This window comes from Teleopsis dalmanni, chromosome 1 (genome assembly GCF_002237135.1).
Source record: "Teleopsis dalmanni isolate 2A chromosome 1, ASM223713v2, whole genome shotgun sequence".
Lineage (NCBI taxonomy): Eukaryota > Metazoa > Arthropoda > Insecta > Diptera > Diopsidae > Teleopsis > Teleopsis dalmanni.
The window spans coordinates 213419461-213433906 of record NC_051846.1 but is presented as its reverse complement, the minus strand read 5'-3'; the positions used below and the strand labels follow the sequence as shown (position 1 = coordinate 213433906).

The 14446-nt window shown below is 28.2% G+C and overlaps 1 protein-coding gene across 1 annotated transcript in view; it reads left to right on the top strand.

Moving 5' to 3' along the window:
* The window catches only part of LOC119667223 (protein white-like), a 3834-nt gene extending 3632 nt beyond the window's left edge, over positions 1 to 202 (top strand). The window contains exon 8 of the mRNA XM_038076512.1: positions 196 to 202. Within this exon, the coding sequence (XP_037932440.1) occupies positions 196 to 202 (7 nt within the window). The remainder of the gene's footprint in view (positions 1 to 195) is intronic.
* The last annotated feature ends 14244 nt before the right edge of the window (positions 203 to 14446 follow it).

Here is a 14446-nt window from a genome sequence, read left to right as displayed (position 1 = left end):
TATATATAGATGATAAATAAAACTTTTTAGCACTTGTTACTTTTCGATCCGATGACATAAATTATTTTATTACTGTAATTTGCACATTACTTTTAACAGAAACAATTAGTTTTAAAAACACATAACATTAGCAAGTAAAATGTTAAAACAAATATATAATTTATTGGATATTATATTTATTGTATATCTTTATAGATATTAGGTAATTTAAGCACACACCAATTTGACCACAGCACCAACTCCTCAAAACCAACTGAAAACACTAAATATAGAAAACCCACTGTCGACTGACTTATTGGCGAAGTGAAGTTCTATTAACCAAAACCAACAAAAAAAAAAGAATTTAACAAAAAATATAATTAAATGGAAAAAAATAAAACTTGGTAAAACAAGAAAACCGAGTTCGAAAAAACTTGAGAGTAATTATCACAGGTTGAAAAATGTATCTATCAACGTACCTTTATGAAACTTAAATATCTTCAAAAACAAAAACAAAAAAAACATGACTATGTAAAAACAAAAATATCGAATATTAAAGCACAGAAATTTATTAGATAGATATGCAGGAAGCTACTTAGTATGCTAAATAGTCAAATCATTTTAAAATTAATTTTTTTTTGTGCTCGGCAGTTCAAATTCTCAGCTGATTTCTTATGAACTAACGGACTCGAAAATGAAGCATTAGAATATATATAATAAACATTTTAAAATATATTTAAAAAATAAAAGCAGCAAAATTCATGAACGAACTACACAGATAAGTTGAAGGTTAAAGTTAGTGAGCTGGTTAGGTGTTAATGCCCAACTTTGTTTGCCAGTTTAATTATTTAAATATGAAATAAAAATCTTTTATTACTTAAATCTTAAAACGACTTGAATGTATAAGAAAAAACAATCTTAAATTGTACTGGGTTTAAGATTTTGAAATAATATAGCTCAGATATTTTGTTCAAAATATTCGTTTACAGTAATTTAGTGCGTTAGTTTCCGTTTATGCGGTTTTGAAATAATTTGACGCCTTTAGAAAATAAATTCATTAAATAAATTAAATTAATAAAAAAAAATATGTTTGTTATCACAGTTTTTTGACCACAAGCAAAAAAACAAAACAAAACAATTTTTTGAATTAGTTTACATTGTTTATAAACACGCACATTTTTCAATATAAATTAAATATAAATTCTTTATTAAAATCCAGCCTTACCCGTGGACTTTTCGCATACGAAATATTCGCACACAAATGTTGTCGTTTTAAATAATTTTTTACTTCCACTACCTTCGAGTAATAACCAGATTAGACTCATTCGGGAATATGAGAGACCTTACTAAATCACAACTTTCAATAATAGTTACAAAACTCTAATCCCTGCTGGGCAAGATTCAAATTTTGCAGACGGCTGTCTTGAATCATCAATTATCTCTTAGGACTCCACAATATTTTTTGCAGAAGAAGCAAGGCACAGTCCATTTAGAAAGAATTATAAGGTTTCATAACAAAACTGTTATACATAGTTTTAAGAGATAGTTGCGAAGATGAGTTAGAAGTGTTCCAACACTTACATGTGCATGATACATTAAGACCGAAAAGTTTTCGGAAATTCTCATTTAAAATTCGCGCGCTGTATATTTTTCGATATTTTAAGTTTATGTAGTTTGGCAGCACTGTCCTTAATTACTATGCCAAAAATGAGCGCGATCTGTCAGACAGTTCGTTTTCGGCAGCTGTTGAAACCAGTTCACCTCAGTAGTGCGTTGCGAAAAAAACAATGGAAAAAAATATTGAACAAAGAGTTTGCATCAAATTTTGTGTTTCGAACGAATTTCGTGTGCAGAATCGTTGCGAATGCTACAAAAGGCTTATGGGGAATCAGTTTTATCGAAAACTCAAGTTTATGAGTGGTACAAAGCCTTTCAGGACGGTCGTAAGACCGTCGAAGACATTTCGCAACGCACTACTGAGGTGAACTGGTTTCAACAGCTGCCGTAAACGAACTGTCTGACAGATCGCGCTCATTTTTGGCATAGTAATTAAGGACAGGGCTGCCAAACTACATAAACTTAAAATATCGAAAAATATACAGCGCGCGAATTTTAAATGAGAATTTCCGAAAACTTTTCAGTCTTAATGTATATATCATCAATATCATCATATGTCATATAACTATATAACTATATATATATGATGATATTAAGTATAAAATCTAAATTTAACTTAAAATAGGTCTGTTCCACGAACAACTCATAGTAACTTTGAATAATACTGTGTATATATACGTGCGATCCACCAGCAAATTTTCGAGTAAATGAGAGCATCTGAAAGAGCGTAACATCCCTTTCGAAATTTGAAAATGCTACACAGACTTTACTCGTACTTTAATTGTGTTTTACTTGAGTTTTACTACGAGTAGCTCGTGGAACAGACATAATATTTTATATATATGTAATAATGTGGTAATGTTTAAAAAGTTGATCAATTTTAAAACTTGCTTTTATGAGCAAAAATAAGAAAAAACAGATATTATAATATTATCGTTGTTAATGTGCAGTCCACTTTCACGGTAACATCAAATCTCATTATACAGACAGACAGACAATATATTATGTTTTTTATTTTAAATACAAATTTGTTTCGCATAAATATTTAAAAAAGTTTTAGTCACGTTTTGTTCGCACCAAAATTAAGTGACAAAATATATATATTATTTTTTTTTTTTAAATTTGATTTAAATAATTTATTTCTGTTAAGTCACGTTACAAAATTTGTTTTAAAAAATACAAATAAATAATTCATTTTATTCATTATCTCTATTTATAACCACTATTATGTTATAATTTATTATCTCTATATTAATTAGTTATATATAACCTAACCTATATTATAAACTTTTTTATTAATCTATATACATATTTAAATTTTTTTTGTATATATAATATAATAATAATAATAACTAAAGTTGTCAACTTTAACAATTTATTTTAATAAATATTTGTTTATTTTTTTTTTCATTTTAAACCGAGGCAAAAATAAACTTTAAAGGAAAGTTAGTTCTAAGGTTTTTATACATAGTGAGATTATACACGATTTGCTTGATTCACTCAATCAGCTGTTGATTTGTATGAGAATTTGTTATTAAGAAAATAATATCTTACTAACTAAATATTTATAGAAATTATCTACACATAAGAAGAACTGATGTGGCTAATTGAAATAAAATTGAAATAAAGACACGTGAAAATATTCAAGTATTTCATCAGAGCTTGTATTTAATAATAACAAATGAGTTTAGCGAAAACAGACTTATCTGCGGCAATAATTATAATCATAACGATGAATGTGATCATTAAGAGGTAGGTAGGTAGGAGGTTCCCGATAATATTGCAATAGCCATTACCAAGTAAATTATTAACAACTAACACGTGTGAATTTTGGAATTGAAGAAAACACAAATAAATAAACAAGATCAGTTTAAACAATTTATATTTCGAGTGTATTAGTTAATATATAATATTAATATATTTCCTTACTTCTTATCAATTTTATATGGACGATGATAGATTTCAGTAGCAGTTCTACGTAAAGACAAACTCAAAAAAATTCTAAAATATTCATTATGTGATTTTCTACAAGATCATATTAATTTTTATAGATTTGAAACAAATTTTTATAATGGCACAATAATATAAGTACTCAACTGATGATTATTTATTTATTTCTATTTGAGCCAAAGCACTTGAGCACTTTTAGTCTTTCTTAACTCGAGGTATTTTTAAAACCCCTCTATACGCCTTGATTGGATTATTGTTTATCACTTCATCAGACTAAGCAATAATTGACCTCAGATCTGCATACCTCCCCGAGGAGCCTGTAACCATTCTGATGATGCTTATTATCTATAAGAGATTTAAGCCATATTTTTATAGTGATGTTACTTATATCTATCATTTATAAACTGATCTGTTTCAAATTGGAACTGTGAGAGACTCAAATCACAATAACAAAAATAATTTGGAATTCAAAAGTTCGATGGCTAGTCACCAGATGAATATGCAGTAAAGCTATATCCTTATTTTTTGTATATTGCATGTTTGCACATGTAAATGTTGATACGTGCTTTTTAGCATCTGTTATTATATTAATATCCAACCATAATTTTAACCTCAATAGTTTGCTGATTGTAGATAGGGTGATTTGTACTTCAAGTTAAGCAGACCATTTCAGTCTTAAGTGGATTCGTGTAGCATAGACCACAACTTTGCAAACGTTATTAACGAGTGTTTATAATAATATAAATTATATAAACTTTTATTTTCTGAACTCTTTAATATATTAATTATTCAAAAAAATCTTTAACTTTAATATATAGTGCATTAAAATCTGTACTGAATTAATAGTAGTTATTGTAGACTCAACTTCTAAAGGAGAGTTTCTTTAGATTCTGCAAAAAAAATCAATAAACAGCAGAAGCAAAGCTTACTTTGCCATATATCCCACTAAGGATAAATGCAGAACAACCTTTTTAAGATACCGGATTTTCAGTGGTAACTATCTTCCTAAAATCAGTTCCAACACAGTGTGCCAGTTTATAAATAGAATAGAACTGCTATAAGTGGTAAGAAAGACATACACAAAATATCTTTCACGTCGTGGAGAATACACAGTCCTATAACTAATAATAATGGAATAGTAAATAAATCGATTTTTATCTGTTTATTAATATATTTATACATTATCTTTTATGAGGGAGAACGTTATCATTCGAAAATAATAGAAAATTTATTACTAAACTTTTAATAATGCTTGGAGGTGTGACAATAATAGTAGTTGATATTGTAAACTGTATCAGTAAAGGTCAGTGACTTCTCACTGAAATGTTAAAGCAAAGATAACTACTAAAGTTGCTAAAATATTAAATTTATTTAAAATTCATTAACAAACACAAGTGTTTTTGAAAGAACAATTTAAACTTGAATCGTTAGATTATATGATCTATATTTGAACAATTGAGCTTTATATATATATGGCCTATTAGTTGTATTCATTTCATACTCAAATAATCTAAAACAATTTAATTCGTTATATAAGAAATGCATCTGCTAATGATGAATTTTTGTCAGTTAGGAGATATTTATTAATATTTATTAAAGTATCTTTACTGATTTTGTCTTCCTTTTAACAATTTTTTAATTAAATGTAACTAAAAAAAAACAAATTAAATTATTGAAGATAAGAAGGTTAAATATACTTAAAGTTAAATTGCACTATTAGATTTTGCTTTATAATATTAAGTGTTTTTTTTTTACAATAATAACAATAACAAACAAATAAAAATAAAATAGTAAACAAACTAATATATTAAAAAGATAACAACAAAATATAAACATGTAAACAATCGTATGAAAAGTTCTATAAAAGCAGAGAACTTTTTTAATTAATTCCATAGAAAAACTAATATATTATATAGTATTTCGAACTGTTGTATTCATTGTTTTTATCATTTGTGATGAGATGGTTTTTCTAATTTAGTTGAAAATATTATTTACTGCGCGTGTGGTAGAAGCTGAACTGAAATGTATGTAACTAGATTATTTGTTAATAATAAAATATGTATCACAGGCTATAAAAATAAATAAAAAGTAGCAAACGAATATATGCGCACTTTGAGAAATAAATATACTCGACAGAACGCATACCTCGTGAATGCGTAGAAGACAGTCATCCCCTCTACGACGCAAATCGGTGCTATTAAAAGCTATTTCTTGTTTTGCACTCTTATCTATGGGTAAGTGAGCCAAAAATTCACTGATAAATATTTTTACCGAGTGACCCAATTCGATAACCATGTTAATCTTATTATCTGCAGAAAATCAGGAGAATTAGAAAGCAACTTAGCATGAACATTTTTTGTTAGACGAAATACACACGACGACTCAAGATTATTACCAAACTAAAAAAGAACGCTATGAATATCTCAATTTCAGTATATGTATATATATATTATTTGCAATTATTGAAAAGCCAATGTTCTAGTATTAACATTATCTTAATAATGGGCACTCGTACTAGACTGGCCACCATCCGAGTTGGCGACATGAGGCGGACTTGCTTTTCAATGCTTAGCAAATGCTATGTATATTAAAATATAAAATTTACATTTTACTTCACACAACTGTTTTCACTTGTCCATAAGTCTAATTAAATATATATTTATAATTTTAATTCAATAATGTAAAGCTAAAGTTAGCATTTTTTTATCAACAGTTTGAGGTCAGAATGATTTGTGTTTGCAATCACCCGATCACTTGAGCTCAACAACAAATTCACTGCAGTTTTCAAGCAAAAATAATTACAATGCAGTGGAACACGAATGAACGTGATTCACTTTATGGTCAGTCAAAACCCATTTAAGACACTTAAATGCTTCGATAATGTCTTTGATCTAGAATTATTATGAACAATGTTTGCACACAGGTTGTGTATTCACCATTGTTGACAGCTTTAACTATTTTTTTTTTTTTTTGTAAATTGAAGTTGTGCTGAAATTAAGTAATTGATGCCTTATCTGGGTACCACTCTTCAAATGCAAGAACTATGTACAAAAAAAAGACAATTTTTTAAGACAACGACAATGTTGTCTTATGTACTATAGGAGTTTGTTTGTATTGCTTATTTTAATGTTTACGTATGAGTTTAGTTGAGCACTAACTGCTGCAGAGTGAAGTGAAGGGGTTTACTCATATACAGTGTTTGCTATTTTTGATATAAATTAATTTCCTTGAGCACTGAATGATAAGGTGGCTGAAGAGCTAATTTCGTAATTAATATAAATTGAATTTATATACAGTGTTTTCCATTTTTAGTTTAAACTGGCTTATTAAACTTATTCTTGGCATTATGAATGCGTTGATTCTTACTAATTTTGCTATAATGTTTGGTTGTACATTTTCATTGGTATGACGTTTCAAGCAAAGGTCAAACAAAAGACAAATTTAGCTATAACGAGGCATTTCTTCTACTATCTTTAAAAGCTTGAAAGAGAACAGTTTATCTGTTTTGGAAGAGATTAAAATATCTTTTGACTTTTTTTGACTGATTGCAAATTCTTTTATGACAAAGTTCTGAATATCGAGATATAGTCAGCTATCTCTCTTGTTGATATGATTTCCAATTTTCATTAAACAAACATTATATATACTGAACAGAGAGAACCTTGGTTTCAGTACAAAGCAAGCTGAGTTGTTACACTGCTCTACTTATTTAAAGACCTCTGTTCAAAGTATATTATTATTGTTATTATAATTTCAACATTGCTTGTAAGTAATTGCAAACATTCGCAATTATTATCTATAATTTATTTTTACTCAAAGAGTATAAGTGATCATAATGACAATTCTAATAATATAAATGCTCCTAACTTTTATCTCTCAACTGATAACTGACAACTTTTTTTCTTTTTCCGTCCATTAATAAGATTTCAATTCAAAGTTTACAGGCTATAAAAAGTTGTAATTCAATTTCAAATGTTTTGACACATTTCACTAAAAAAATATATCCGCCACTCCATGAAACCCACTTAGTACTGTGTGTAGCGCATTTAAAACTAAGAAGCAAAAACAATTCAATTACGCTCAAGTCACATGTTGTCGTCAGACAACTGCCGTTCATTAATTAATACTAAATGTTTTTAATAGAGTTCAGTAAACAAGCCTCCGTTTTTTCTTGACTTTCAACATTTGTCAATATATAAAGCATTAGATTCTATTTTATATTTCTTTTCTTGCCTGATTGCCTGTGACTAATAGTTACATAGTCGTAGCCGTTCGATTGAAAGTCTATTTCACTTCGGTTGTGTACATTTAACAGCTGATTTCAAGCGGAAATATAATAAATAAAACACATATTATATACATATAGTATGTATAGTAATTACACTTCACACTTGACATATTTATTGAGCCAAAAATAGGTGTCACTTTTTTGCCAAATTATATACATTTTAATTTGTTCTACAGAAAACTCATTCATCCATTCATGGTGACCTTTGCACATAAAATTAAATCAAAATAAGATTAAGAAAAAAGTAAATATTGCTTACAGATATTAAGTAAATCTCTGAGAATATATACATACATATATATAATATATTTTTTGCTTTAAATGTAATAGAATTAATATGATATACCTCAAATACGTATTTACAAGCAATTAAAATACTTAATGTTTTGTAAATATTTTTATTTTACTTTCTCAAGCAAATCATTCAATTTCTCACGTTAAATCAAAATCAGAGTTGTAAACTAATCAATTCCTATCAATTACACCTGCAATTGTTGTCAACATACGACAGCAACATACACGCCTAATCCCGCTATATATAAATGCAAACAAAGCCAAAGAGATTAATTATTGCTAGTAGGTCCGAATTGCGTAATTCTTTGCACTTTAGAATGGCAGAATTAATTCAGATACAAATAAACAACACTACGACCACCATTACCATCACTACCACTACAAATGCTGCAACTCATTTGCAATAACCGACTTACCCAAGAGGAAATTTTTTACTATATATACAAATATACTATCTCTGGTCTTGAAAAGAATAAAATATGAAATATATTTATATGAATGATATGGATACACAGAGTCTAAAGAGCCCTAGAGGAATTTTTTTACTATATAAACAAATATACTATCTCTGGTCTTGAAAAGAATAAAATATGAAATATTTTTGTATATATGGATACACTGTGTCGTAAGAGCTCTATTGTGCTACTCCTAGAGAAAGTCTTATGAACTAAACGTGTTATTATTAAGGCTATTAACAAACCTTACATTATAGTTAAGTTCTAGTTTCCAAATGTCTTTCTGTTTAATGTGAGCTAGATCAGATGTATTTCCTGATAATAACTTAACACGAATCAAAAATATGGATGGGTCTTTTACAATATACCTTTCATAAAACATACAGACGTTAGCATACTTAATCCAATTTTTGAAAAATAGAAGAGCATGTCTAGTCCAGTTATGTTAGGTTAAGAAATATTTCTATATATCGATAACTAAAATAAGTATAACTGCAGAAAGTTGATGATAGTTGTTTAAATTTTAATAATAAATATAGGTTGTTCAGGTGATCAAGTTGAGGGAGCACCAACTAGACTTGATATACGAGACTGGAGAAGGCGCGCACACAGCAGAGGCGCCTGGGGAGACAGTATGAATTGTTTTTTTTTTTTAAACAAATACCAAGTTTGGCCAAGAAGTCAAAAGTCATTTAACTTTACTGCTGGGATAATAAACTCATATAATTTTTATTGTCACATCTGTAAGTGACTTTATCTTGGCTAAATCAAGAGATGAGTCATTGATAATTGCATATTGCTTAGTTTTATTTTCTTTGCGGATTTTGAAACAACTTTTAATGGCAGTAACAAGTACATACGAATATAAATAAATTTTGTAAATTTATGGATACGTTGTTCTTATTGCAATCAAAATTGCAACAATATTACTTACGATCTTTTATTCGTTATCATTGTATATCGATATCAACTGTAATACTAAATATAATCGGTCAGTGGATTGAACAATGACTTTCTAAGTATATTATGGTTGTAAACAAGATATTCTATATAAACAATTATAATTATGATGATTAAATAATGTTTAAACAATAATTCTGATTAAACAATGATCACGATCGCGGTTCCACAGTTAACTTTTATAACACTGTCCTTTTGGAGATGTTGCAAACATAACTGGGTACTATATCTTCTATAGTAGTATTATTACCTTTATTTTTACTTCATTTTAAATTTGTTGTATTACATAGAAATTAATAACAATTATATTATAAATATAAAGCTTACAGCTGTGGCATTTTAGCCGTCTATATCTTCTATACATTATCATATATATAATATATTTATTTTAAAGGTCATTTAGCGCGCTTCTTCTGGTGAACTTCTGGTGAGATATATCACGTGGTATATATTAATATCTCGCACTCACTATTCCATAGCCCGAAATTGCTTTTTAAATATATTGTTTTATTTTAATTTTGGTAAATATTAAAAAATATCATTGTAAGATAGAAAGACCACTACACTTCCTATGATGAATGAAAATGAAAGCTACTTTACCTCGTTTGGATATATTTGGATATATATATTTATGTGTGTAACTGAAATAAGACAACTACGCCGGTCATCAGGAATAAAAAAATCGATCGTTCATAATTTGAAAGACACGATTTGATATCACAATTTGAAAGACATAAAGAAACAAAGTCTTTAAGAGACAATACAAAAAACAAAAAACCTTATAAGTTCTAAATGTACAACCTATCCGGTACAGGGGTATGGCAAAGGGAATAAAGATGATATATGTGGTAGAAATTCTTAAAACTACAAACAAAATTTATAATTTTATTTTGTTATGTAAATATACAAATGAAAGCAATAGATTATAATAGAAAAGCACAAAACAAATACAAAACATTTAAACTAAAAAAGAACGCTGCAATTGCTCTAAATTGTTCGAGTTCTCTTCCCTAACACAAACAAAAAAAATTATAATAAATGTAGCTTTTCTTGGCAGTTGGAGATAATCTGAAACTGTGTCACAGAATATCGGTGATCCGCGATAAAATGTAGCCAAACAATTTCTACGGCAGCTACCTCTTTCACGACTAAATCACTGAAGCGTGCCAATAAAATGTTTAAAATTCAATTGAAATGATGAAATGATAAATTGCCTCAGCTTTGGCTTCGGCTTCAGTTTCAGTTCACAAATTTGTCATGTTGATGAGTTTTATCATTCGGTGCTTCTATATATATAAATGAATGCCTAATTAATTTTAAATTAGTGATAAAATCATTACGAAATAAAATTGAACTAATTTTTTCGAATTACTATTTTAATTTAATTGATTTGCTTGTGGTTTAACAACTAAAAAAACTTAAATACAATATTGTAATTACTGAAACCGAAAAATGTATTCATGTTTTAGACTTCGTAAAACAAAAATTATATTATTTTAGTATGTCCGTCCACCTATTTAAAGATGCTGACGAAATGCCTGGAGAAACTGTGCCAAGTTTTACAAAATCGAATTGGGAGCAACAGACGAAAGTGCATGAAATTTTCAAAATGTAAGTGACATTCTCGAGAATCGTAAAGCGTTCTATTTCTGTAGACTGAGACTCCGCGTGGTGGCATTTTTCGAACAAGATCGAAAGATAATTTAAAATAGAAAAATTAACAATTCAAATTATGTATTGTTGATGTTTTATCATTACATGAGAAATGGAAGTAAATGTTGAGGAACTTATCTATTGACATGAGAAAAATAAATTACTTAATGAAAACTAAAATGTTGTTTTCTAATATGTTAAATAGCTATTATGATGAAATCAATAGTCAAAATTTTGTTAAAAATTAGTTTAATTAGGAAAAAGGTTAGAAAACCAATTGTGATAGCAATCAAAGCAAAGAAGCTCAGATATATCTGATAATGTAAAACAAAAAAGTTACATTACGTAGTTCTGATTTGACTGCATTGTTTTACTAATAATATATGTCACGTAGCATTATCATCAAAGACATCATCTCTAAACATGGATCATTTAACAATCGCTAAATTTCTTAAAATTGTGAAAACTTACTACAAAAATTGTGATAAGACTCATTTTTCGATTGATGGATAAGTTAGTAGTGAAAATCCACAACTAAATATCAAGAGACATGTTGTCTTTTGACATTGGCGGTCTAATGTGGTACGGTGTGGTCTGGCATTTGAACTGGACGTTTGACAAACTTGTACTTTTTTGAAAATGGCAAATATGAAACACAAATCGTCGATTCTTATTACTACATCCACACAGTTGGGTTTATTTTGTTACCAGCTTTAATGCGTTTCATAAAGGCGGTGCCCTTAGAATCTTGAGGAATGATGTCTTTGTTGGACAAAATCGAACCATTTTTTTACAAAGAGACTTATATGACATGTCTGCCTATTTCGACAATTTAAAAAACGTTTTTCTGACATCGATAAGCATCGTCGTCCTTTGTCGTTAAAGATCGGACAGAATGACGAAAATCAACTATTTATCATAGGTCTTCTTTAATATTTTAAACAGTTCGGCCCACAAGATTTTGTTTGAGTCATAAGACTTAAGGTCTTTTCTTTATTCAACTAATTTTTCTATCGTGAACAAAGCAGAATACTCAAGTCTATAATTGCAAGAACAGCTGATGTCAACACATTGAATAACACATGGGATCGCATGGTAACAAAATCTTCGAAATCTTGCATGGAAACAGAGTAAGATCAGAATAAAATTATAATAATAACATACAATTTGTTTAGATTAAAGCAAAAACAAAAACTGCATTTAATGGGGAACTTGCTCAGCATTATGAATAACTTTTTCGAATTTTACTCCTAACATATAGTATATATATAGTATTATTTTTGATAATAAAAATGTGTGAATAAATAACAATTCCATATCGTACAACGTAAAATATTGTTAACATTTGCGAAAACTGCAAAAATATATTTTTTTTAAAAAAATAATAAGAATAACACACAAATGAAATAAAATGACAAAAACAATTATACGAACAAACTGTTTACATATTTCAAATTATTTGCATCACGGTTGTTGGTCATTTGCATCACAAATGCTACGTATATGAAATCAACAATGAGATTGTAAAAATATAATAAAAAAAGCAGAAATTCAATATTTTTTAATTTTAATTATAATTTTCCGATAAAATTATTTATTTTCTTAGCATTGGCCGTAAACGCAGTCAGCATTTTTTTCAAAGTTACTCATACGCCCCAGCACACATATGGTTACGATTTCACAAGAATTATATATGTTGTCATATCATCGAAATTTATATAGTATATTTAACAAATTGCATATATTACAAAAGCACATAAGTTCTGTATTGTAAACTGTGTTTGAATATGAAAATTAAAAGCGTATTAGTTTTATTTTTAATAAACACCAACGGTAGAGATATATGAAGTGGCAGTAGGAGGCAAGAGATTTAGAGCAAGACTGCATCTTCTGTGAAAACATCAAATGAAGCAAACTGAAAAGAGGCGATTGGAGACGAGTAAAGGCCAGATGAGTAAATGTTTGGTTAGATAGCTTGAGTTATTGTGGTAGTAGGACTAGTATTTCAACTCATCTAGACCCTAGGAGTCCATTGTAATACGACAGCTTTACACGGAACCTTAACTAATTTTATTTATGAAATCATCTTAAAACCATTAAAAAACAGAGAATAGCAGAGAAGCTGGAGAAATTCGCTTTTATATTAAGAGCTAGGAAACTACAGCATACATACTATATTCCACTACTATTCGACACTACTCATAGTCTTATATTATGCCTGACAATAGTCAGTGAGCGATTATACAAATCACGCCGTAACAATTATCCGTTTTTGGAAGTTTGCTCCTTATTTTGATTTCCTGCTTCTAAGTTTCGGACACATGTCACTAGACGTACACTCATTCTGGAGCTGTTGATCTTTTGAAGGACACTATAAGATTCAAACTTGTTTTGGCTACCTGGTCGGCCTTTCAACAACAATTCTCAAATAGTTTAATTAAACTAATACGTATACTTCTTCGCGTTTAAATTATTGAAAACAAAACTTATTGTATAGTATTTCGTTATTGATAGTGTAATATCGTGTGAAAACATATTTATTACTCGTATATATTCTTTGAATTTATAATTCTTATGTAGTTTAATTACAAGTTAGACTATGTGGTATTTTCTGCGTGAAAATATCTTATCTTGTATATTAAATATACTATTATTGTACATATTCATTTATTATTTTAGCTTTTTTAAAATATTTTAAAATAAATTTTATATACCCAAATAAATAATTTTTTATAGGTATTCAGTACTACTCTCCTTACATATATAGTTAATAAATTTATTTTATTTATAACGTGACTACAGATTTTCTGCTCCTATTTTGTTACCAAAAATATAAATGAATACATAAATTAAGTTCTTTGACCCAAATTTACTTAAAGACCACAATGAATAACACAAAATTTCTTTGTCATCTTTGGTGGATTTTGAGTCAATTCCTTTGATGATGGTCGTGTGCGTATGCATGAGTAGAGGAGTGGCTCCACACGGTTTGTATTATTGCGCTGTCTTCTTAAAAATTCATGTCGCATATTATTTTTAATTTAATTATTTTTTAAAATAAAAGCACATATTTAAAAAATCATTATATATATATATAATATATTGGAATTTAAATAATTTCTTTTAAACAAATTTTGTTATTTACTTGCAATTTGCTGAAACCATTTTCCTAAATGACTATTTACGATATATAAAGTAAATAATAAATTATTTTATTAACATTAATTAAAAAATTAACTGAAGTAAAATT